Source organism: Cydia fagiglandana, chromosome 1 (genome assembly GCF_963556715.1).
Source record: "Cydia fagiglandana chromosome 1, ilCydFagi1.1, whole genome shotgun sequence".
Lineage (NCBI taxonomy): Eukaryota > Metazoa > Arthropoda > Insecta > Lepidoptera > Tortricidae > Cydia > Cydia fagiglandana.
This window is the reverse complement of record NC_085932.1, coordinates 2,776,916-2,804,050: the sequence shown is the minus strand read 5'-3', so window position 1 is coordinate 2,804,050 and position 27,135 is coordinate 2,776,916. Positions and strand designations below refer to the sequence as shown.

Here is a 27,135-nt window from a genome sequence, read left to right as displayed (position 1 = left end):
TATTTAGTATTTAGACGTCATAATTCCATTGAAGTTTGACATGAATAACACTTGTAGAGTCTGGGCTATCATAATCGCTGCCAACTTTAGTTTGGCTTAACTCTTGGGCTGCAGCCGCATCGTCAGTTGACTTCTTTGACGGACGAAAGGTTAAACCTGGAAATATGTTTTGACTGTTGTATCTATTAAAAAGAAAGACAGGGATTCGCCCGCCGATGGTTCCGTACTTTTTAGTATTTGTTGTTATAGCGGCAACAGAAATACATCACCTGTGAAAATTTCAACTGTATCTGTTACGGTTCATGGGATACAGTACAGCCTGGTGACAGTCAGACGAACGGACAAACGGACTGTGGAGTCTTAGTAATCCCGTCCCGTTTTTACCCTTTGGGTACGGAACACTAAAAATGGTAAAGACATTAAAAGCGTTCTAAAATAATTATTTATTTGATTGCTTAATAATGGCGGTGACCGGTACCTACTAAAGTCTATTAGGCATCGGAACTTTGAGGCAATTCACTCCTTTTATAGCCTATAAAGCTCTCGTAAGTACCCACTTGTCCGCATTGTGTGGAACGAAGGGTTTATACCATTCGGCACGAAATAACAAATTAGTAAAGCTATATAAGTTATTACTAATTAACTTACCGAGAAGATATAAAGAAAAAATAAGTTTTCATCAAAGCTTTTATCGCTGACTGTACTTTTCAGGTAACAGGTAACGAATACTCGTCGAGACAATTATGTTATGACACACCCAATTTAGGTTGCGTTGTTTTATCACAGTTTAAGTTTTAAGTTCCTATGGCCATCTCCGGACTAAGGACAGGACAGTCTGGAAGGAGCTGGACGAGGCCTTTGCCCGACACTGGGCACCTCAATAAAAATAAAACAAAATTAAAATTATTAAATATCTTTTTAATGTAAATATGTATTTAAAAGAGAAATAAAGGCTATATTATTATTATGGCCATCTCCTGTGTCCATCATGAGATCAGCTCATAATATTGAATTGTCACCCAATTTACATTATGTAAAATATCTGGGAGACCGAGGTATGCACGGAAAACATCATAAAACATCATAATATAGGTATACATATAAATAAAATATACAAGAATTTCTCGTTTAAAGGTATTATAGATAGATATGTGAAGTTTCAGCTCAATTTTAAGCTTGCAAGATTTGACCCGTACGGCGAACATATAATATATGTATGTATGTAAATACCTACATACAAACATTGCAAACAGGCATCCCGCCTTTTACTGCGGATATCACTGATGCATGTCCGCACGCCACTCTGGTGTGTAAGCGAGACATTAAGTAAACACGTGTATATCGATCCCCCTCGCACACTAGAGAAATCCAAGAAAAAAATACTAAAAGCAAAGTACAACTTTATTAAAAGTTTCACAGACGTAATTAGAGAAAAATCACGGATGCTTTAAACGTGAAGAAATTAAAAACGAAAAGTCACGTAACGCGGTAATTGCTGTGAGGGTGTGGGCGAGGGTTGCCAGTTTGGAAACTTTTATGCTACATTTAGCAAGATTTGAAGTTGCCTTACACCCAAAGTTGCTGCCATCTGTGTACTTTTTGAAAGTGATACTTTGCCTTTTCGTATTATAGAGTAGGTAACATAACCACGAGCACGGAATAAACTTAGGCGTAACTTTATATTTTGCGCGCACTAATAGGCCAGTACGAGCGAGATGCATTGCATAGAAAGTTACGCACACTCTAGCAAATATGTCAGTGTCAAAATCGTTTTAAGGCTACACTTCCAAATTTTTAGTGTTCCGTACAAAACTTTGTTTACGGAACACTTATGGGATCACTTCGGTCTTGCAAATCAGTTATTTAATCTCTGTATAATTTTGTATTTTAGCAAATTTTCGCCTCGCGTCTGGCATGTTTTGAATGTCGACTGGCAACACTGAGGCTCGAGCGCCGACGAGCCGAGGCAGCCTCTCGAAATATTTCGGTGGCCTACTAACTGGGCACACATAATAACATACGCACACATGAACGCAACTTTGCCTACTTATACACTTTGTCATGTTTACGCTCTTCTAAAAGAGAAGACTGACAAGGTAAGGTGGGGTAAGACTAACATTGTTTATTTTGCTCGGGGCAAGACCAACAGTATGGGTGTTCCATACAAGTGATAGTCTTATCCCGCTGATATTTAGTCTCTCTTACCCCACTTTACCTTATAATATGAGTACTTACTTGTTCTTTAATTTTGCGAAAAATTTATAGTCGTGTAATAATTATTCTTCTCTTAATTTATTTATTATAAAGAACGTTAAAGTATGTATTTGTAAAATAGTCACCTTTAAGTCACTAGAGTCGGACCAAGCTAACTCTGCGTGGCATTTGCAATGATAAAGTGTTGCAACGTCATAAATGTCATAATGACAAATTTATATGAAAATATGGAGTCTAATTCCTATATGTATATGTATCTATAGTCAATCCACCATATACATAAATTACTCAATACATATGTAAGTACATACTGTAATTTTTGTTTGTAACCTTGTGTGTAAAAAAAAACCACAGTTCTATAATGTAAATATCCAGAGAGGAAAATGACTACGTGTGTATGTGGAAGCTTCCACTATCCTCTCAAGCTCAAAGTTAGAGTTCAAATATTCCAATGACCTATTCTAAGCACAGACAACTCCGGCGAACGAAACCCGCGCACGCGCACGTGTGTAACCGGTTTGACGGGTCTTGATCTTGAGGCGTCGACACATTTCTCTTACTTTCAATCCGAGTTGTATCCAGATCCAGTGTTGGCCGAACGTTAATTGCAATTGACCATTAACCATTACAAATTGAACCGTAAACGGTAATGGACGGTTACAGTTGACGGTTCAATTTGTACTTGTTAATGGTCAAGAATGGTCAATTGCATTCCAACGTTTCGGCCAACACTGTTTGTATCCATCCGTTGTCTGTGTGTGGAGTCTGCGAACTTTGTGTTGTACTTAGAGTTAGACCAAGAAAAATCTGCAGCGATTTTGATAGCCCACGCAGTGAAAGTGTTATTTATACGTCATAATTTCATAGAAGTTTGACGTTTAAAATGACACTTGCAGTGCGTGGGCTATCAAAATCACTGCAAACTTTTCTCTGCCTGACTCTACCCGGTTTGACGGGTCTATCTTGAGGCGTCGACACATTTCTCTGGCTTTCGGCGCGATTCGGCAAATGAATTAGAAATTCACTAGATATGAAATAGTAAAAATGTGTGACGTTCCACGGCAAAGGTACCTTTATGACCGCCGCAATAATATTGGAGCGGTGTTAATAATAGCGTACTTAAGCACCAACGGCCATAAGGTACCTTTTGCCGTGGAACGTCACATATCTTTACTATTTCATATCTAGTGAATCTCTAAACTAATTTCCCGAATCGCGCCGTTTCAATCCGAGTTCTATCCGTTGTCTGTGGAGTTTGCGAACTTTGTGTTGTAGACCCAAATATTAATGCTCATACAGAAATAGAACTTAGGGTGCTACCTCCATACATTGATAGATAACTAACCCAGTTAAGCCCCTTCACAGACGGAACGATAATATATCGGCAGATGCCGTGTCTTATATCTTTTACGTTGGTGTTGGTACTATTTGACAGAGTCGTGGACACGAAGCTGTAATGTATAATATTTTGTTATCTTAGATGCCTCTCATAATTTAGGTGCTAGATAGAGTGCCATATATATTTAAGTATAGTTGACGTATGTGGTGCTTAGAGATACCAGGAGATACTCTTAAGATATCTGTCAGTATCTACCGATATAGGTATGCACCCGTCTGTGACGAGCTTTATAGGTATCTAAGTTTTAAGCGAGCTTTGTGAAAACTTATAATATGATTTACAATACTGAATAACAGCCCGATTCGAACTAAGATACCCCCGTCAAATATTACCTATAACTAGGAACGATATGGATTAGATGTGTCAGTGTCAAAAGTGACGTTTTTGATTGTACTATTGCGCTTGAAATAATTTTTTCATCACACTTGCTCGGAAAAGATGTATTTACACGTAGGGCTTGCGGGCGGGAAATTGAAATTTTCGCCCTAGGGCGGAAAAAATCTTTTCCGAGCAAGTGTGATGAAAAACACTTATTTACACGTAGGGCTTGCGGGCGGGAAATTGAAATTTTCGCCCTAGGGCGGAAAAGTGTTTTATACAGAAGTTTGTTTTTATTAATTCTCCTTTTTTTCCTTACAAGTGTGATGAAAAACATTGTGTGTGCCACGGGCGGTAAAGAAATTCCGAACTCGTGAACATTTTAAGCCCTCGCTTCGCGTCGGGCTTAAAATTGACACTCGTTCGTAATTTCTTATTTCCCGCCCTTAATACACAATGTACTATAAACGCCCGAAATATTCGATCCGTGCGTGAATTAAAGACCTAGAAACGATATGGATTAGATGTGTCAGTGTCAAAAGTGACGTTTTTGTTTGAAGACACGTCACATTTGACACTGACGTAGCTAATCCATATCGTCTCTGACGTATCTAATCCATATCGTCTCTGACGTATCTAATCCATATCGTCTCTGACGTATCTAATCCATATCGTCTCTGACGTAGCTAATCCATATCGTCTCTGACGTATCTAATCCATATCGTCTCTGACGTATCTAATCCATATCGTCTCTGACGTATCTAATCCATATCGTCTCTGACGTATCTAATCCATATCGTCTCTGACGTATCTAATCCATATCGTCTCTAGATCTATTAATTTACGTATCTCAAAGTTCGACTCGGGCAGCTAGTTGTAAATGTGTAGGTACAGTTCGAAAATATTTAAACGTCGATATGTTTGTACAAAAACGTTAAACAATTTATATACATAGGTACGTCAAACACCGGATGTATGACGATCAAATCATCTGCAAACGTGCCGCCGAACAAAACACGAAAAAATTGGAGTTATTCAGTAAACTTTTGTGTAAAATTGCAGCTCCAGTTTCAATACAAAAACCGTTATAAGTTTATTCATGACACATACACCAGTACCCGTACCACGAGTCACTGACAGGGTCAACACGTTACGTCTACGATCGTAATTTATTTCTATACATCTCGCTCGCACTAATAATATGTCAGTACGAGCGAGATGCATAGAATGCAATGCATTAGAAATATTAGAGTATGTCAGTGCCTTGCCACACTGGTAGTGGGCCGTTTTTTTTACGTCAGATTTTGATAAAATTTGGTGAAGAGTTCCGTATTCTGTGCATAACAATCGACACAAAATATAAATCGGGCAAGTACAGTCAGCAGCAGAAGTTGCTAGCGTTCAAAATTACCTTGACATGCACGCTCTTATTCTCTTAACAATTCGCGTCAAGATCATTTTGGACATCTGGTCCGCTTAGCAACTTCTGCTGCTGACTGTAGCTATTTCATGTAATTTCGTATACCACTTAGCAAACAGTTCCAAGGTTAGTTGTGGGCGTGCTGGCGCGATAGGACCGGCACGCCTGCACACTTGCACGGTCGCTAAGTAGGGCTCCCGTCCGTTTCGGATTTCCACGGATACGGGGCCAGGAGGGCTTCGCAGAATAAACTAACCCCCTTGTTCATGAAACTTAGCAAACCTCTGTTATTTTTTTATCTTTCTAACAAGCATGAATGTTAAACTGGACAGACGTTTATGAAAAACGCGATCGATAAGTGTTTAACATTCTTTTAAAAACGAGGAAATTCAATCAATAAGTAAGTAACCGTGTGATAATTTAAAGTCTTTAAGCGCCACTTGCACCATTCCACTAACCTGGGGTTAACCGGTTAAATTGTTGACCCAGTGTCAAATTGTACTGGTAACCATGGTCACTCCAGGTTTAAGCGGTTAACCCCGGGTTAGTAGAATGGTGCAAGTGGGCCTAAACGTTTAAGTCGTGTTAAGATGACGTAATCACATCATGCATGACATTCTTTGATGTCTCGTTTCCTTGATCTTTCGGTATAGCGCCCCACTTTCCTATCAATAGGGTATTTGATTACTACGAGTATAGTCAGAGCGTAAAAAGTCTGCAGCGATTTTGATAGCCCACGCAGTGCAAGTGTCATTTTAAACGTCAAACTTGTATGAAATGATGACGTATACATAACATTTACACTGCGTGGGCTATCAAATCCGCTGCAGACTTTTATTGGTGCGGCTATAATTATAGTCTATAGAGAAATCAGTTTCTTTTTTCAAACTGTCAAAACCATTTTTCTAGTATGGAATTTATATGAAACACTAGCATGTGACGTCACAATCAAATTACCTACTCTTTATAGTTTTATACGGTTTTAAAAAATGAAAGTGTGTCTAAAAATAACTGCTGTTCACGTTTTTCTGTTAATCTACAAGTGCTTCATTTCATGCATGGTGTAAAATAATTAATTTTAAATACAGTCAAATACCCTATTCTCACTAATGATTCAAATCAGCTTCGACTAAAATGGTTACGAACTGATACTTTTATTTTGACGTTCATTCTTCTGCATAATTGTGTCGTAAAAGAAAATATATTTAATATGATAATAAAACAAACAAACAATTATTAAACCGAGATATTTTCGTAGACTAAAGGTGGCCACTGACGAGCCTTCCAACAGTCCAAACAGCGTGGCTGCAATCCAAAATCGGTCCGTGAGTGTCAAAAACGTACAATGTTTAATATAATATTAGGATGCCGTCCATTTGGATGAATCCATTGTAACGGCATCCATTTGCAAGGCTCGTCAGTGGCCTGCTTTACGAACACTTCAAACAAATATTTCCTTAATTTAAAAGTTTGTTCCACTCAATAATCAGAAAAGTTTCGGAGCAATGAATTATGTAAGTACTATATATACCTACAAATTTGTATCAAATTCATAATATAACTTTTGCTTGTTGTTTTGTTGAGAATATCAAAATTTCTATATTTGAGAAAAAACGACGTTTCGTTCGTTCTAAATACTTCAACGATACTTTGTAGCTCGAATATGTATTTATTAATATTGCTTCGAATAAATTTCGTATTCGGTTTTTAGGGTTCCGTACCCAAATGGTAAAAACGGGACCTATTACTAAGACGGATCTATATCCGAATCCCCAAAGTCTTTTCTCCTATCTTTGCATTCCCTAATATTGTTTGTCATAATGATCAGTTGTCCTAACACTAAAAACCCAAATTTTGGTTTCCCTAGTTATTGATTACTTATCCTAATGTTATTAAGCATATTTTCTTTTGTGAGGGTCGCAGTTCTAACCCTAACCTAACCTACATTATGTGACAGCAAGTTCTAAAACCTAACCATTTTTCAGAACCTTACATTATGGAAAATAATCGTTATGACAATTGATCGTTAGGGCTTGTGCCCATTAGGACAATCCAGTTAGGGCAAGTGACTTTAGGACAAACGTTGTTAGGGATTCAGAATGACACCCTACTAAGACTCAGCTGGTCGTCTGTCCGTTCGTCCGTCTGTCTGTCACCAGGTTGTTACTCATGAACCGTGATAGCTAGACATTTGGCAGAACTATAGAGAATAGGTAACATGACCGTGACGTCACATGTTCTGTGTTTCATATAAAATTCCATAGTGGCTTAAATCGATTTGACAGTTTGAAGAAGAAAATAAATATCCCTATTGAGAATTGATTGAGAAGATTGAATAGTTAAGTTAATTGTTTATACCATTTCGTACCTTGTCACAGTAACAATCAGTATAAAAGCCGCTGCCCGCGAGGTATCAAATATGGTACAAAATGGTAGAGAACTCAAATTCCTTAGGAGAGTAAAAATAAAAGGTGAGTATCCCGAGCCGGGCGCAGATAATGGTGTCCCTAATCGGTAGCAGGCTGCGCACGAGTCATGTCATTGACCCAGCCCAAGCCTGCGCGCATTCCTAACGCACACACACAACTGTGAGTCGAACACTTGGATAAACCAGCGTTACCGTGCTATAGCGATCCTTAACAGTTAACGAGCGCGCTTAAATTGGGCAGTCTGAGGTTGGCTAGTGTGCGTTTGATAAGCGTTTGGAATATCGGCGCTTGCGACGACTGGGAATGGGTGTCACGGTAACGAACTTAACGTTAGTGTTTTTGTATAAAACTCACGACTGTGGCGCCGCCCTGGCGGATATTGGGTGTTACTAATGGTATCCAATGAGAGATTGACAGAAACAAAGTCTCAAGTCTCAATATACAGACATAGATATTTTTGGCTGATTTGGTTTTATACCAGTTTTATTCCTTAGAATTAACTTTACATTACTTAAATAAAATTATTTTTTTGAAATTGTTATGAAACAAACTATTTCTTATATACGAAACACTACCTTTTCAATAAATGTTCCAAGAAATTCTTTTGTACGAGATACGAGTAATACCTACATACCGCTTCTTTCTGTTACGATTTCGTCACCGATTTCATTTTCTTTTTAACAAAACACAAATGGGTAGAAACGTATAAAAAAACTTAAATAATAAACTTATAAATAAAAAATTGTTCCTAGTCCTGATCGCTTGGTATAGGGTGCCCAGAAGGCTGGCCGCATTGTAGAGATGCGCAAAACGCTTCAATGAGTTGAAAAGATTGATTCATATCTTTCGCTAGCGTTGATATACATTTCGCTCAGTGGATCTGTAGACTATATTGTTCACGAGTGAGTAGAGAGAGATGTCAATCAATCAGATACACACAGCCATAAGTGCGACCAAGATGGCAAATCACGCGATACGATGCCGCCATGTTTTCAGGACACCCTATCAGCCGGCTCATTCGAATCATGAGTGGAAAAGATCGAACAAGGAACAGTGACATAGATGGGCCACTGAGCGAATTAAATCATGAGTGAGTTGAAAAGCGAGTGACTTCAATCAAAAGATATAGTTTATTTAAATCATTCACTAGACTAGACACAATGACACATGTCTACCGCATTGCCCCTGCTTATCCGCTGAGCGAAATACAGGCCAGCTCTCTGGTCAAGGGGTCACTGCACGTTTTCTTATATTTCAATCGTGCGTCTCGGATCTTATTCCTCGACATATCAAACCAAACGGAATATGACGCAACCATAGGCGATAACAAATCGAGAAGTGATTGCATCAAATGAACCCAACCATTAAATTTAATGACTTGAGACTCTGGGTCTGTTTATTGGGTTTTTCATTATGCAATTACCTACTCTTTACGTGTTAGTTTTTACCGTAGAAGTTTTACATACAATATTTCTACTCGCTCTATTTTCTTTGCATAACGCAACATTAGTACCATACATAAAATCATAGATATTATGCTACGTTAAGTTCATACCAAGTTTAACGTAGTCGTTTAAAATGAGAGCGTAACATCAATAGGGATTATGTCAAATTGAATTTTATAACAAAATCTAGTAAAATAGATAGCAAATGAGCAATTTATCACAATAATGTGGATATTAAAATAAATAAAGTAACTGCACCAACGAAAGCCCGGCGTTATCTTTACCTTTCATATGTTTAATATGAACTTAGGGGACCCGGGTATGTCCTTAAACTACGTCCAAGACCACCGGTGGACGGGCAGCAGCGTCCCTCAAATTCGGTGTACTCGACTGCGATCGCCAACCCGCCTGCCAAGCGTGGCGATTATGGCATTCACCCCCCATCAAGGGGGAGGCCTATGTTCAGCAGTGGACGTCTTATGGCTGAGATGATGAATATGAACTTGCAGTTTTGTCTATGGTACCTACTCGCTAGCGAACATGGACCAAAGAATATAATACTCACTAGGACATGGACGCACAATTTGGACCCATTCACACTCAAAAAAGTATGCAATTTTGAAGGCCCGGAGGAATCTTGGAGGCACGGGTTAAATCAATTTTGCCACGGAGTAAAACACGAAGTTTTTCACAATTTTCACCACACCAACGCGAGGAAAATACTATGTGTCAAATTCCAAACAAAATCAAACCAAACCAAATTCCAAATGAATGTTTATCATTCAAAAGTCAATGGGGTTGGCCGGTGGAAGTTTTTAGCAGATGGCGCCATCATAGCTTGCCCTGTCAATCCCTAGAATTGTGTAAATTTTTTGTTTTTTTAATACCCTGGATGCCAGCTCTTTAAGCCAAATCTCATAGAAAAAGGGGCAAGCTATGATGGCGCCATCTATGCAAACGTTTGACAGTTGCCAACCCCATTCAACCAGTCAACAATGGAAACAACTCAAAATTAGCATCAGGTTGCCCACATGTGGGAAAAAATACAATTTTCTCGTCAGTTTTTGAACAATCAAGAGAGCCTTTACCAGCTGGTGGTCAAAAGTTAATTAAAGTCCTCCAAACAGGCAATAAAGTATTAAATTTATACATGAAACCGCGATTTATTCAAAAGCTGAAAACATTTTCTTGATGTTACGGAGCAATATTTCGGCTTCCCTTACCATGAGTTTATACTTATTGACCGTAGTCGTTTAGCTCATACAATCCCCCTTAGGTATATCGGAGCGGCCAAAAGGACTTCAAACATAATACATAATGTGAATATGCACTTTAAACGTCTAGAAAATAGGGGCTGGGTCGGATATTTGATACCTAAACCTTTGTTATTTCTATTATTTCCATCATATGTAAAAAAAAAACTGTCGCAAGATTTTTATTTCCATTCCGTCACCATTCCATTCCACTTCGGTATGACGGCAACGGAACGGAACGTACGAAAAAAATATGCAAATTTTGGGACAGTTTTTTCTCCTATTAGGATCGAAAGAGCTCGTGATGAGTAGAAATAAAATACCAAAAATTCCCACATCTATAAAAAGTATAGTGGATAGCTTTAACCAAAATGGCGCCTGTGCATAAATGGGACGTGTGACGTATGTACTGTAGTTTGAAAATACAGTAGATTTAGACCAAGATAAGTCTACAACGATTCTGATAGAACACTCCGTGCAAATGTTATTTTAAATGTCAAACTTCTATGAAATCAATTCTTGACGACCGGTGTGGCTTAGTGGGTAGTGACCCTGCCTGTGAAGCCGATGGTCCTGGGTTCTAATCCCAGTAAGGGCATTTATTTGTATGATGACTGTGAGTCGTGATTGTTTTCTATGTAGGTATTTAAGTATTTATTATATAGGTATCGTTGTCTGAGTACCCACAACACAGGCCTTCTTGAGCTTACTGTGAGACTTAGTCAATTTGTGTAAGAATGTCCTATAATATTTATTTCTTATTTATTATGGCGTGTAAATAACACTTGCACTGCGCATGCTATCAAAATCGTTGGAGACTTGGTCAGTCTATAAGTTTTCAGCGTCGGGCATTTCACACACAGCTAATTGGTACTTCGATTAATTACTACTAACGTAGTCGCTAGCGTGTACGACCTCTTGGTAAAACTTGGTTGGAAGCTTTCGCCAAGCTAAAGGTTCCAACCAAGCTAAAGGTTTCGTTTTCCGCAAAACGCGCCTGTGTGACGGAGCCTTAAACCTAACCCAAAACTGTACCCGTCCGTCTCAATAAATGTAATTAGAGATTACCAAGTTCACTCGCAGTGTATGTAAGTACTTACAGTTAGCATCAAATAGATAGTGACGGCAATAAGGATGTATCCCGATATATTTAGCCACTTTGGTCATCACTATCTTTGATGTTGATTGCATGGATCGGAACCGGATTTTTGCAAAAACTTCGAAATAACTATATTTTTCGAATTATTTTATACTCGAAATGTATACTCGGTTGTGTTTTTAGGTAACGATTTCGTATAATTAGATTGCCCAATTAGAAATGAAATAATTAACAAAGAACGAAAAATTACCGTTTTCGTTCCCATACAAAAATACCGGTATCCGATCCCTGGTTGATTGCACCCATCTCGCTAACGGAAGCGGCCCCTAAAACTAGATAAGATAAGGACTAGGCGAAAAATCCTGCGTAAAAATCTCAATAATTGAGGTTTCGTATTTGACTGTTTCCTCCTCCAAAACTTAACCAATCATAACCAAACTTGGAAATCTAAATGATTATGAAATGATCTGTGTCGGACCCTTTTGCTTTTTTGGCTAATTGATATCAGTTTTGAATACTACGCCTCTCATTGCGGCATAGTCAATTAGGCTATTTTGGCCATTTTTGAAGGGCTCTAGCGCCTTAAAAAAAAAAAAAAAAACGGTCCGACATAGATTATGACAATATTAATCTGTGTTCAAAAAATCATTGCTCTAGCATCAAAACCCACGGAGGAAACAGTCGAGTACGTTTGTATGGAGAAATGACCACTCTTGTTGGCTCTTAATTCGCATTTATAAGGATGACTCGCGTTAACAGTCCGGCCCACTGATTAATAGTCCGCCGGACGGTATCCGCCTGTCAGTTAGAACAAAATTTTGACAGTTCCGAATAACTGACAGGCCGATACCGTCCGGCGGACTGTTAATCAGGTTTATCGGGAATTTATCTTATTACCTTTGTTTCATCATCATCACCATCATCATCACCTTTGTTTATCGATGTTTCGAGAGGAAAAATACTGTCGATAGACACAGTTGTACATGTGATTTAATAAAACGAGGAGCTACTCGCTAATGGTAAGGGTATAGAAAGCCAGTTTTCAGGCAACATAAAACTAAAGCAACAGGGCAGATGCATCGAAATTGCAGCTTGGGAGCTATTTTCGGAGAGCAACACCTGTGAAACAATGGTGCTATTATTGCGGAAATACCTTTCAATATTTCAGTTTTGAACTTGCGCTCGCCTTGTTTCTTGTTTCTGTTTTTCTACCAATTTTATGTGAGTAAATATTTTTTACCACGCCAGAGGAAAGGCTCTCTTCATTCTTCAAAGTTGCATTTTATCCACATAAGTGTCAAAGCTACAGGAATCCATTTAATAATGAATGGGAGGCATGATCAACAAAGTATGATTATGCTTTTCAACAAATTGAAAGGCATATCCGTGATGGCAATTTATAAAATAGGTTTTATTTTATTTTATTAAACAATAATAATTGTAACAAGCAAACGCTAACACAGACAATTTTTGATGAACTACAAGCTTTTATCACTGACTGTACTTTTCTTTCAACAGGAAACTAACTTATACAGACAATACTATCAAACCTAAACACAACTAGGTTGCGTTGTTTTATCACATAGTTCCTACGGCCACCTGTGTCCATCATCAGACCAGCTCGATGGTACCATAATGTTGCATTGTCACCCAACTTTACGTATATGTAAGTATGTGAAGTTTCAGCTAAATCGAATAATGGGAAGTGGATCTAATTTAGCTTGCAAAATTGCTTTTAGCTTACAAACAAACATTTCAAGTTAACTAGGCTGACATTTCAAAAATGACAATTTATTGTCAGTCTTAACTCATCGAAAATACAACAGTAGGTAATGATGTTTGAAGTGCCGTATGTGGGAAATATGTATCTCTTAGCCTGGTAAAGGGTTAAATGAAATCTTATAAAATAAAACGGAACGGGAAAATTCTAATGACAACCCATGACAACAACTCAGTACAGAAAAAGGGGAATATAAACTAATAAAATAAATTTGTACTCACGGAAAAGGGCAAAAAGGTCTACGAAGGTGTGAGACCCACAGCTGCGAATAGGTACTAATAGGCGACCCGAAAAATTGGTTCTTTACTACATAACACTGTATCGGCGAAGCGTCGGTAATATGTAGAAAGGAAATAGAGTTAGACCTGGAAAAGTCTGCAACGATAGCACACGCAGTGCAAGTATTATTTTATACGTCAAACTTCTATGAAATTATGACGTATAAATAACACTTGCACTGTGTGTGCTATCAAAATCGTTACAGACTTGTCTTGGTCTAACTCTATGTAGTAACCAAACTAAAGATGTTGTAGCCTCAAATTAAACAGCTGAAGCAGATAGCCTGTTTCCCAGTACGTTTTGAAACTCAGCGACGGAACATGCATAGACGAAGCTCTCAATATATTTTTGACTTAGAAAATCGGAACATATGACTGACACTCATCTGAAACGTATCACTGAAACGTATCCCTTCTCCGTAGTAGGTATAGGTAAAATGTTTATAGGTAACCCGCGCGCGGCTTTTCCGCTATAAAAAAAGTTCTGATTGGCCAATAAAAGTTTTTACCATGGGGCAAAGTAGTTGTTTAACTTCTCGCGCTACTTACTATTGATATACCCGAGCAAGCGAAACATTTCAAAATTGAGCGTATGTGAGGTTTCAAGGCATGAAAGTTAAACCTTGCTAGCGAGTGAAATACATATTTTTTCACCACAAACGCCACAGCAACGAAAGCAAAATACTAACTGGGAATACCTAATATAAAATAAAATATTACATTACAAATAAAATTAACGTAATATTTATCATTCAAAAACATCACTTACCTACCAGCCAAAATGAGGTGAGGAAACAACAAATTTGCATCAGCTGAAACGGACACCTAACGCTTCGGTCAATAATTTGTGTTCCTCCACATATAAAGGGGCCCACAGATTACCAGTTCGCCGGACAACATCAGCCTATCAGTTGTTCGGAACTATCACCTTTTGCGATTTTGACAGGCTGATATCGTCCGGCGAACTGGTATGTGGGCCCCTTAATAGTTATTATGCAAATTGTTTAACACAACTCCACTTTGTTCCAGCGGTCACTTGGGCGGGCGCCGAAGATGAAAGCCACGACGCGCGCGAAGGCGACGATGTGACGCTCCGCTGTCGCTTCAACTTCGAGCCCCTCGCTGGGGAATCACCCACGTACTACTGGGTGCGAAGCACCGCTAGCGGACACGACAATGTCGCTATCAAGGATACACCGCTCGAGACTAACTACCAGTAAGTACCTTATACTTCGAGCAACGCACGTGACGTTTTGCTACTGCTTCGCTTCGAGCGACGCACGGCAGTGTGACGCTCCGCTGGCGCTTCGCCTTTCAGCCACTCGCTGGAGAATCACCCACGTACTACTGGGTGCGAAGCACCGCTAGCGGACACGACAATGTCGCTATCAAGGATACACCGCTCGAGACTAACTACCAGTAAGTACCTATAAGTGTATACTTCGAGCAACGCACATGACGTTTTGCTACTGCTTCGCTTCGAGCGACGCACGGCAACGTAACCCTCCGCTGGCGCTTCGCCTTTCAGCCACTCGCCGGAGAATCACCCACGTACTACATATATAGTTCGTTTTTTTTAGCATCAGAAATAAGGTGAACAATCTTGATGTGTCTTTTAATTGAAAAACACATTTAAAAAAATAAGTTACGGCAAATATGTAACAATTATGAATCTAATACGATCATTTATATTCTTCTGCTTTCATTAAGTAATTAGTTATTGATTTTTAAAAAGCGTTTTTCGATTAAAAGACTTGTCAAGATCGCTTACCTTCTATGAAGTTCTTTCTAATGCTAAAAAAACGAACTACTGTGTGCGAAGCACCGCTAGCGGACACGACAATGTCGCTATCGAGGATACACCGCTCGAGACTAATTACCAGTAAGTATCTATAAGTGTATACTTCGAGCAACGCACGTGACGTTTTGCTACTGCTTCGCTTCGAGCGACGCACGGCAACGTGACGCTCCGCTGGCGCTTCGCCTTTCAGCCACTCGCCGGAGAATCACCCACGTACTACATATATAGTTCGTTTTTTTTAGCATCAGAAATTAAGGTGAACAATCTTGATGTGTCTTTTAATTGAAAAACACATTTAAAAAAATAAGTTACGGCAAATATGTAACAATTATGAATCTAATACGATCATTTATATTCTTCTGCTTTCATTAAGTAATTAGTTATTGATTTTTAAAAAGCGTTTTTCGATTAAAAGACATGTCAAGATCGCTTACCTTCTATGAAGTTCTTTCTAATGCTAAAAAAACGAAATACTGTGTGCGAAGCACCGCTAGCGGACACGACAATGTCGCTATCGAGGATACACCGCTCGAGACTAATTACCAGTAAGTATCTATAAGTGTATACTTCGAGCAACGCACGTGACGTTTTGCTACTGCTTCGCTTCGAGCGACGCACGGCAACGTGACGCTCCGCTGGCGCTTCGCCTTTCAGCCACTCGCCGGAGAATCACCGACGTACTACTGGGTGCGAAGCACCGCTAGCGGACACGACAATGTCGCTATCAAGGATACACCGCTCGAGACTTAACTACCAGTAAGTACCTATAAGTGTATACTTCAAGCGATGTACGGTGACAATGTGACGCTCCGCTGCGGCTTTGCCTTCAAGTCATCCAACTGAGCGCAAAGCACAACTATCGTGCACGACAATGTCGCCATTAAGGACACGCCCCTTGAAAGCGAAACTAAATACGAGTACCTTTCTAAAATATATGTACAATTCCCACGTACTACTGGCTAATCATAGCTAGCGAACACGACAAAGTCTCTATCAAGGACACCATTCAACACCAATTAATTAAGATAAGTAGCTTACCTACTAAAAGTTAGTTCTAAATATCGATAAGCTTAAGAGAGATCCCACACTAGCGTCTTTTGAGCGTCGGCGTTTAGTCAGCGCTATGGTAAATGGCGTCGATGTGCAGTTGTGCCAAAGGTGCGTCGAGCAGCAGCCATAGTTGGCTTATAGACGCTGACGTTCTGGGCACGCTAGTGTGGGGTGGCCCTAAAATCTGCGCTGCGAGTAAACATTTTCTTTAGATATTTTTTGTCATAATATAAAATTACAATATAACAATAATTACAATAAATAAAAAATAAATTACAATAATTACATTATTTAAATTATATATTTAATTTATAAATACAATTTAAAATTTAATTATGTAATTTACATTAAATGATCAAATAAATTTAAAAATACAATTTAAATGTCTGAAGAAGTGACATATGTCAACAATTTTATGTTAAAACAAAAATTCCCAAATTCAGAACAAATTGTCGAAGATTAGTGGCAATTAGTCCCGAGTGTACAGCCGATGGAAAAAAAATCTGTCAATTGAAAAAAACTATAATTAATGAGAAAAACGGCAATTTTCTCTAATTGGTCGACTCGCAGCGACGGAAACAGTGCTCAAATTGGCTGCGCTAGGATTTCCTCTGCGGAGGCCATAGCGCGAGTTTAAATTTTTAAAACTGTGCGGCATTCGTACTAAAAATCTCAAGTTAGTTTGACAAGAGGTACCACCAAATCAAACCCGTTATCATTTATTAATGTTGCAATTACATATATAATTCTAAAGTATCCAGCGTATGGAACCCTAACTTCGCCGTTGGTGTCAACTTCGCCCAAGTGAAATATTAATTTTATCAAGAAATAAATATTACCTAATTGAATTGTCAATGAAAAGACCTGCGTAAAAAAGTAAAAAAAAATTAAGTTGATAACCTATGTATCTTCGCCACCCTATAATTATGATTGTGAAAATTATACTAATATACCTACCCATACCCATGAATCCCATGATACAATTTATAGCGGAAGCATGATTAAATGTTAGCTAAGGCGAAGTTATGTACTAAAGGCTACATATGTATTTTGGCCAGCCTTTATTACCAGTGACCTGCAACATTGATAACGGGGTTAGGTAGCAACAGTAATATGCGAGTGCGAGACCACAAGCGAGACATACGCATAGCGACTCGAGTAATGTCAAGTCCAGTTGTGATTATTAAAGTGCCAACCCGGCTTTGCGGTTTATTTCGATTTTATGTTAGTTTAGTTGTTTAGTGAAATGTTAATTTTATTTATTTCACCTCAACTGTCACTTTTGACATAATACGTCAATTTCATACAATTTTTATTTCCATTGTCCATATATAGCCTAAATAGGCGAACTCTAGCTTCAAAGTTACACAATTTCACTGCTGCCCGCGTTAGGTAAGATCAAAATATCAACGTCAAAATTTACAGCCCTTAAAAATACTTTATAATAAAATTGTAAGTTGAACTTAATTTCCGTTATTCCTGTCTATCAATTTACAAAACTTAGAATACTATTTGTTATATACGTCTCCCATGAGACTAAACAGCCATTAGGATAGGAGTCGAGCTTTTCGTTTAACAAGACTGTAAAAATATAGATAATCTTAGATTGTTTTCCAGATCTAATACAACCGGAAATTTAACACTAAGCCTCTTATTATTGATACCTTTCCCGAATTAGAAATCTAGAATCCCATAATAAATATTTACTTTTATCCGTAGGCGTAGACTAAATATATTGTACCTACTAAATATCATATTAGATTGCCTAGATAGCTGAACCCACGCTCAACTATATAAAACTGGGTAAAACAAATGAAATGAGAAATAAAATAAAATACAAGCGGTCCACAATCTGAAGCTTCGCAATACTAGACAACAGTCATAAACAATATAAACAGGAAATAGTTTTGTGGATACGCAATAACTTTTGAACGAAACATGACCCAAATTTCCCCACAACTTAACCCCGTACGCGAACATGAAAGGGAAATATGCATAGTTTTAATGTGCCGTTTAATTTCAGAATCACGTTCGCGCCGGCTGAGGGACGTTACGACCTGTCTGTGTCAAACGTGTCGTACGAGCGGGACAATGGACGCTTCGAGTGCCGGGTGAAGGCGGGGGGGTCAGGGCGCACGCTGCACTCGCAGGCGCACGCGCTGGTCGTGCTCACGCACCCTCGTGCCCCTCTGCTCTCGCCTGGCGCGCACGCTAATGCGCAAGAGGGAAGGGAGATCAAGCTCGCGTGCTCAAGCTCAGGGGGATCACCGGAACCTGTTGTCAAGTGAGTATTCTTTGAGTTTCAGCTTCATAGTAATTTTCACCCTGTAGCATGGTATATGTCATATTTTCTAGGTCACCTGACTGACACAAGCCTACGTCATCATGCGACAGCGCTATATGATAATATGCGATGGCGCTATATATAGCGGCCATGTTATTGTGACGTAGGCTTGTGTCACTCTGGGAAGAGAAAACCATGTTTTATTAGACTATGCCCTGTAGTCACGCTTCAAGTCTTGAAGGTGCATCGGTTACAGGACGCACGCGGATATCGTGCGCGTTACCCAAGCCTTTTGGGCACAGGCAATTTAACCCTTTGAACGCCACGTCTATCGTGTACAGTGCGTGTATACACGAAAGTTGATATTAAGTTGTTTTAATGTTACTTCTAAAACCATATATGTCTGTCTAGTGTCTACTTAAATATTTAGGTCCCATTCAGGATGTTTTTTCTAAACTCTCATAACTTTATTTTCCTTTTATAATTCGATAAGTACAGCTCAAACAAAACGGACTATTTCACGAGTATTTCCATTTTTAATTAACTTTATCTCAAATATAGCTCCCAATAAGAAGAAAATCAGAGCGATATAATAAATGAAAATTAAAACCATTACGCATTCAGCAACGAAATTAAATTACCTCAGCATACGGCTTTTTAATCAATACAGAAAAGTGAGTAAAGGCCAACTTTTCTTTGAACAGCGAGAACGCTGTATTAAAATAAAAACGGCGTACAAAGAAGGTAACAGATAAAAAACGGGACCTAAATGGGGCGATAAAATTTATGGAGGCAGTGACTCGGATTCAATTAGAGTTGGAAGGAACCGTAATCACAGATTACGTAGTACTAGCTGCACCACTCTCAGAAAATATGTTCCTGGATTTATTGCTATTATTACCGCCGTCGACGACCCAATTCGTTTTACCCGCCGCAAAAGAACAAAGTTAGCCGGACCCAAATATAGCAGTGAGGGAAAATCAGGAACTATAAAAGAAAAGATTGCTTAATTTGTTTTACCAGGGAGCCAATTTCAAGATAGCTTACAGTTCTGAATTCTTCTATTATTTTTGTACAACGCGAGAACCTCAAAAATGGTCTGAATTGACGAAAACATGCATCGGGGCTCGTATTCAGAAACGTGTCATTGTAGCGTACTTACTGTAGAGTATTGTAATCTATGACAACGGCCGAGCTAAAGCCATAATGGATGCCGTCGATACTGCCCTGGACAATTAGGAAGCACTAGCGACCGTGTAGCGACACCGCGACCCGCGCTTAACCGGATTATTGTTCCCATTATTAGGGGTCTGCTAATACGCGAGAGGTCTAATTATTTATTGCTTAGCATTTTGTGGGGCGCTGGGTAAATCGTTTATGTTTACTAATAATACTAGCGGCGCCAGTATACCGCCTTGGGGTACGCAACTTATTTATGTATAAAATAATTTTATGATTATTAAAATTCGAATACTTTTGTTACTTTATAGCATTGTTGTTTTCGCTTAAGTAAGGCAGCATTTCTGTGAGAGGTACATACTACTTATTAACGCAAGTCAAGTTTTATGATATGACACACGAAGTCAAATGCCTTGCTCAAGTCGAACAGACGCAAGTGCGTATAATGAAATCAATGATGCGTAGGGATGAACAGCGCGAGAATAATGGTATTAGATTTATGGGAAAAACTGCCTTCAATACCCCGGCTTCAAAGAGGGCGAATAATAATTTGATAACTTGTTTATTCAAGCGCGGCGCTGCTAATATAATCTGTGGCAGAGACCGTAATGAATTTTGTCGATACTTCCCTGGACAATGAAGAGAGCACTCGCTGACCTCCGCTTAAACGGATTATTGTCCCCATTGTACAGGATATAAGCAAGAGATTTTGCCTTTTTGTTTGTAAAATACCTAGTTGATACGGGTGTTTTACTCTAAACATTTTGGTATGAACTTATGCAGTTCCCAGCAGCAGTGCATAAATTGTGCTACATATAATATATGTACGTAGGTATTTATTTCTTATTACTTATACAAAGACAATTGGAACCGCTTGATGCTAATGTTGTTTGCCAATCTGCCACTTGAGTAGGTATCTATTTAATGTATTTATCTTGAACACAAATTTCTAGGTAAAGCTCTTAAATTTCTTTTCATTTATCACGCTCCGCGATTGTTGCACCATTTAGGGATCTAGCTAAATTGGTTGTTCAATACTTACCCTATAAAATTCGCAATTTAGCAAGAACCCTAAATGGCATAACGATCCCGTGTGGTAAATGTACAAGAGGAATACCTATAATACCAACATTAGATGATAGATATATTTATTGCATTGCATGACAGAAAAAAAACTAATCGTGATATCGACCCAAAACTTAAAATTGAAAATAAACTAGATGTATGAAATTTAAATCAAACTTCACAAATTCCGCGTAGTCTTGTTCAAAAGTGACGTTACTTCTACATGCACTTCTCAAACTTTTAAGAATTAAGCAAGAAACCATTTAAGCATTAAGAACTTGCGCGTCTTGTGTACCGTATCGTCTGCTTACAGGTACTAAAGTTAATCTCAAACAAGTAAAAACTTGCGCAGTATGCACGGAATGGCTGCCTTTTGACTTTGTCTCTGCTGCAAAGTGGAAATGAAACTACCACTTATGCAGCTTAAATTATCTTATGTGTTTACAGTTTACACATTGTTTACATTATGGTAACTTGAAAACTGCATGTGTGACTTTAGAACCCCTAGTGTTAAATTTCATTTGATAGCGTGACGTGCGTTCGCGTTATGTCTATTTTTGCATGGGACATTGAACATCCCATACAATCCCATACAAATGACACTAAACCAGTGAACGAACTAAACGCAAACGCGTACTTACCTCCGTCACGTCATGTTATTGAATGAAATTTACTCTAGGGTTACTGTAAAATTGGATAAGATGTGGTATGAAAAGAGCTTGAAGCCCGGGAAAGGGCATAGTGAGGGTAGTTTCTTATCAATCATCATCATTCACAGACGAAATCGGCGGCAGAAGCTAGCTAAACTAGTTAAAATTAAATTGCTCCAGTCTGACGGCGCGATTCGGGAAATGAATTAGAGATTAACTAGATACGATATAGTAAAGATATAAAGCGTCCCACGAGTAAAGGTACCTTATGGCGGTTGGCGGTTACGCTATTATTAAAGCCGCTCCAATATTAATGCGGCGCTATGCGACGAAAGCGCCAGCCGCCATAAGGTACTTTTTTCGTGGAACGTCACATATCTTTACTATTTAATATCTAATGAGTCTCTAATTCATTTCCGGAATCGAGCCGTGAATGGCGACCGTCCGGATCGTCCATTCGAATGTATTTCCATACCGGAAAATAGGTCTTTGATGAAGCTGGGCATAGACAACGCTCTAAAATTGATTCAATGACGTGTCCGCGATATCCCATTCATTAGGTTTGGCTAAAAGCTAAAGAGCAATCAATTTAATATAGTACCCAAGTAACACAACGTAGCTGAATATTGTTTGAATAATAGAGCATGCCGTACTTAATGCTGAATAAGGTAGCTGTATAACAGCTGAATAAGCGTTATACAGACGTTATACAGAAGGTTTGGGCGCAAAGTGGGCAGTGCCCACGCCGCTTATTTCTGAATAACAGTAATGTAATAGCTATATAAGTGTATGCCCACACATTGAATTGCTGAATAACACTTGTATAGAGGCTGTCAAAAGCTTATATACCGCTTTTAATTAAACCAAAGTTATCCAGCTTTGTACACAATGAATCAGTTATTCACACGTTATGAAGCTTTTGGTTCCAAAGTGCATTTTTACAGAAAATCTATTCAGATATTTGTGTTAAATCAATGATTTGTCTTCCATTTTAATTTGTGAACTAGTGTCAAAGTGTAGTTTCTGTAGTGAAAACTTTTACAAAATAAGGAGGACATCACCCATATATTTATTTGATGTTTACATAACTTCAATTTCATTGCGCATGCGACTTTACTGTTAATATATATATGCATTTTATTTAAAATTTTAAAGCGCCGCGTAAATAATGCACCGTTTCAAAAGTAAATATAGAAAATTTACTACTCCACATTTAAATTTGTAATTTTTCTGCGGTGTTTAGATGTTTTAGTGATAGAAAATGTACTTTAACAAGTTATGCTACGATAAAACTAGTTTTATAAATGAATAAAATGGGTTTTTCAGTTCATTTTCAATTCCTATGTAATTGTAGAGGTTAGAAAGTGAGCAACCGTAATGGCGTCCGACTGTGCTGAATATAAGCTGCTGCCACAGCTATTATTGTGCTAATTTCTGAAGAAGCATTCACATTATTCGCGTTACTAAGCAACATTAACACAACAAGTTTTGAATAACATCAGTATAATAGTAATTGTTTTCTCAATCTTAAAGCCTATTAGGGTTCTATACACAAATAGTAAAAACCACATAGATCCTCACTACTTTGATGATAAAACATTATAGGTATGTAACACGGGCAATATTCAATCCTACTTCCCACTAATATTATAAACGCGATATAATATATAAGTTATATGATAAATCTGGGGGCACGGCAGTTTACACAGTTATTTTTTCCGTTATCAGTTCCGACAAATATGTAGTAGGTAAAGGTAACGCAAAGATGTACGACGTGAGTACGAAGCTGTATATAGTATGAATGGTATGGTTACGAGTATGGTATGAATATGAATATGGTATAGGTGCGAAGGTGAGGGTATATCATTCATTCATTCATATTAGTAGCGGGTATCACGGGTATGAGTACAATTAAGTATAGTTTGATATGGGCAGTATTGTTTAGGTATGAGTACGAGTACAGTGTGGGATGGGTATGAGTAGACCCACTTGAAAACTAAAAACAGTCTGTTCAAAATCGACAGGAGAATCGATTTCGCTATGAGGGTGATTATTTTATTTTTCTCATACCCAGTCCAGTCTACAATTTTTAATGCAACAATATGAATAACTAGCATTTGACACATTGTTTGCCAACTAACAACAACCTTAAATGGCCATTGGTAAACTTTATCTCGTTGCCGTAAGGTATGAAAATGGTCAGTTAACAGTGTTTACGATGGTAACTAGCAATTGTTTTACGTCATTAAAAGTAGAGATGCAACGGATAGTTGTTTGGCCGGATTCCGGATATCCGGCCTGGACACTGGCCGAATATCCGGTATCCGGCCGCCGGATATTCGGCCGGCGGAACTATACCTACATTTCGGTTTTTCAGGTGCGCATTCTGCAGGTTTGACCTGTTTCCTAGTAAACGTTCGAGCGGACTCATTTCTAGGTTCGAAATGAGTGCGCGTGCAAGTCAGTGGAATGATTAAATTGTTTTAAAATAATAAACAAGTACGATTATGAACGTGTCTGTTTCTTAAATCCAATTTGTTTACTCCGAAATCATGCAATGTTACTATCCGATATCCGGCCGAATAGAAGGTCACTATCCGGTATCCGGCCGGATAGTAAAATAGTGGCCGGATAGGCCGGATAGTAACCGGATATCCGGTGCATCTCTAATTAAAAGGACTATGCATCTTGTGTAAAATAACCAATCGAAGAGAATTGTTAAGAAAAGTAAACCTCGATTTTTTAAATAATGGTTGGATTAAAGAATATGCGTATTTATTCTTGATGCGTTCAAAATAAAATAAAAACACGCTCAAGCTCAAAGCAATCAGACTCAAGTAGCACTGTTGACCGTGTATAAAGCTACGGAACCCTCTCCACTGCGCACTTGTTGATACTAAGCAGTAGTTTGAATAGCGCTTCTCATTGCGTTCATTTTGCAGCTTTTAGCAAGAAAATATAGTATATGTGTACTAAAATCGCTATAACTTAACTATAAGTGTTGTTTTAGTATTTATTATTCAGACGTTATGTCAATAAAAGCCATAATTAACCCATATATGCAGCTACTGAATAACAAATAATATGTGGATTTTATTACAGCTTCCAGTAATAGCGTCCACCTTTATTCAAAAACTAGCGTTAAAACAGAAACTGCAACCGCTTTTATACAGTTGAAAGTCTTCACCGACGCTTCTTTTCAGCATTTAGTAGCCACTATCACATTTTCTTAATATTGTCTGTTTAAAATCATACAACACAGAATATATACAGCTAATTGCTGCTAATGCTGCTATTATGCAGCTTTTAGTAACCACAAATGCTTTAAGCTGAATAATGTCTAAGTAACTGTGTAAGAAATAAGTATTATTCAGCTTTAATATGCAAAACCGATGCTATGCAAAATTTATTCAGCATTTATTGGTATAAAGGCCCCACTAGGCCCACATATTTTCTTATTCCGAATTTAGTAATTTCCACCGCATATACACAAAATTTATGCAATCTTAATTTGAATAAGATGATAATTTTACTCTATTATCCTGCTTGTGTGTTACTTGGGTAGAGCTTTCAAATCGTCGGCTAAAATCGCATACCTCGTCAATAGGGACATTTAGGATTTGTAACTATATTGTAATGTAATTTGTTCAGCATAATTCTGCCGACTTACGGTGTTCAAATTTTGCTATACCTACATACTTTATTACTATCAACCTGGATAGAAACCTAAGACACCAGCATATCTACATCAACTCAGACAGCCAGGCTGCTCTGCTGGCACTAGAATCTCTTGAGTCAAACTCAAAACTAGTCCAGAACTGTAAATCAAACCTAAATGCACTGGCTTATTCCAACAAAGTTATACTTAGATGGGTACCAGGGCACTCCGACATTAACGGAAACGAAGAAGCGGATGAACTTGCTAGAAAGGGCGCAGACACACCCCTGGTCGGCCCAGAACCGTTTTGTGGAACCACAAAACGGGATGCATATTCTCTGCTCAACAACATAGAAAAAACGAGAGCAATCGATTGGTGGAAGTTCGTAAAAGGACAAGAACACTCGAAAGCTCTAATCAAAGGGTTCAACAGCAAAACTGCTAAGGAGCTTCTAGGGCTCAAAAGACACAAAACTTGTGCGGTGACTAGAATTTTGACTGGACACTGCAAGTTGAACAAACACATGTTTCAAATAGGGAAAAAACAAGATGCGACATGCAGGTTCTGCCAAGAGTCAGAGGAGACTGCTATGCACATTCTCTGCTCCTGCGGACCACTAATGTCCAAAAGAAGTATCTACCTAGGGCGACATATACTGGAACCCTATGAGGTACAGAGCATTACGGCCCAAAGAATCTGGAATTTCCTGGATTCAACGGGCATTAGTAATGAACTTTAAAGGGCCGTCACAATAGATCACAGCTTGGTCGAAGCGACACTCATAGGCCCATATAAAACATAATAATAATAAATACTTTATTACTATTAAACATGCATTTACTCTATATTTACATTTCATAGAACAACAACAACAACATGGTATAGGCACCAATACCTAAATTTTTTAACTCCTTTGGAGGAGATAAGTAGCCGTACCGCGTATTTACGTTCTCGAGATATTTAGCGATGTTGCATACGGACGGATGTCGCACCAGGCCGGTTATAGACGTCCGTTGTTTTCGCCGAACAATTGTCCGGGTTCGGCGACGATGTCTTGTTTTCTTGGGTCTTCTTCTTTCAATTTAAGAGCTGGGCTCTTGTCGGTGCAGCGTGATGAAGTTGTCTCCACCTTGGTCGGTCCAAAGCCAGCCCCTTAGTTTCCTGGTACGACACGGCCCCTACATGCTCCTTTATACTTTTCCTGGGTCTTCCCCTCCCTCTCTTGGGTCTAGCAGCTAGACCGCGACGCGACACACACACGATTAGTGCGTAACATGATTAGTGGGGAGACGCTCCTCACTTCGGTCTAACTCGGCTCCGTTCGGCTCAGCATTGCTCCGAGCAATTATTAGGATTGGCACCACTTGACTTCCTTTTGCGTGCACGACCACAGATAAGATCATCACTTGAATTTTGACAACCCTAAATAGCCGAAAGGGATAGTGCCATATATTAGAAGGGACAGCATGATTCGACCCTGAACCGCTGTCAAACTTCGGGTTTGTAGGAAGTGTACGGTAGTACTATTATTTATTCGGTGACACGGTCTGGTTTCCGGCGAAAACACCGGACGTCTACAACCGGCCTAAGGGTTCCTTTTTACGCATGTCCGTACAATATGTACATATTGTACGGTCATGCCTTTTGTAAACGAGGGTCAGAGTACTTTGCCCAGTAGTTACACGTAGTTAAACTATACGAGGATTTTGCACGAGCTCACAGACGACGCAATATGTTTTAAATGGTTTAGAATGTTTTACATAGTTTAGATAGACGAGTTAACTTCGTACATATTCGGCCAAATTGTAGGTA

At 38.7% G+C, this 27,135-nt stretch overlaps 1 protein-coding gene across 1 annotated transcript in view; it reads left to right on the top strand.

The window, feature by feature from the left end:
- The window catches only part of LOC134675069 (hemicentin-2), a 225,935-nt gene that overhangs the window by 116,873 nt on the left and 81,927 nt on the right, over positions 1 to 27,135 (top strand). The window contains exons 2-3 of the mRNA XM_063533259.1: positions 14,665 to 14,851; positions 18,510 to 18,770. Coding sequence (XP_063389329.1) covers positions 14,665 to 14,851; positions 18,510 to 18,770 — 448 coding nt within the window. The remainder of the gene's footprint in view (positions 1 to 14,664; positions 14,852 to 18,509; positions 18,771 to 27,135) is intronic.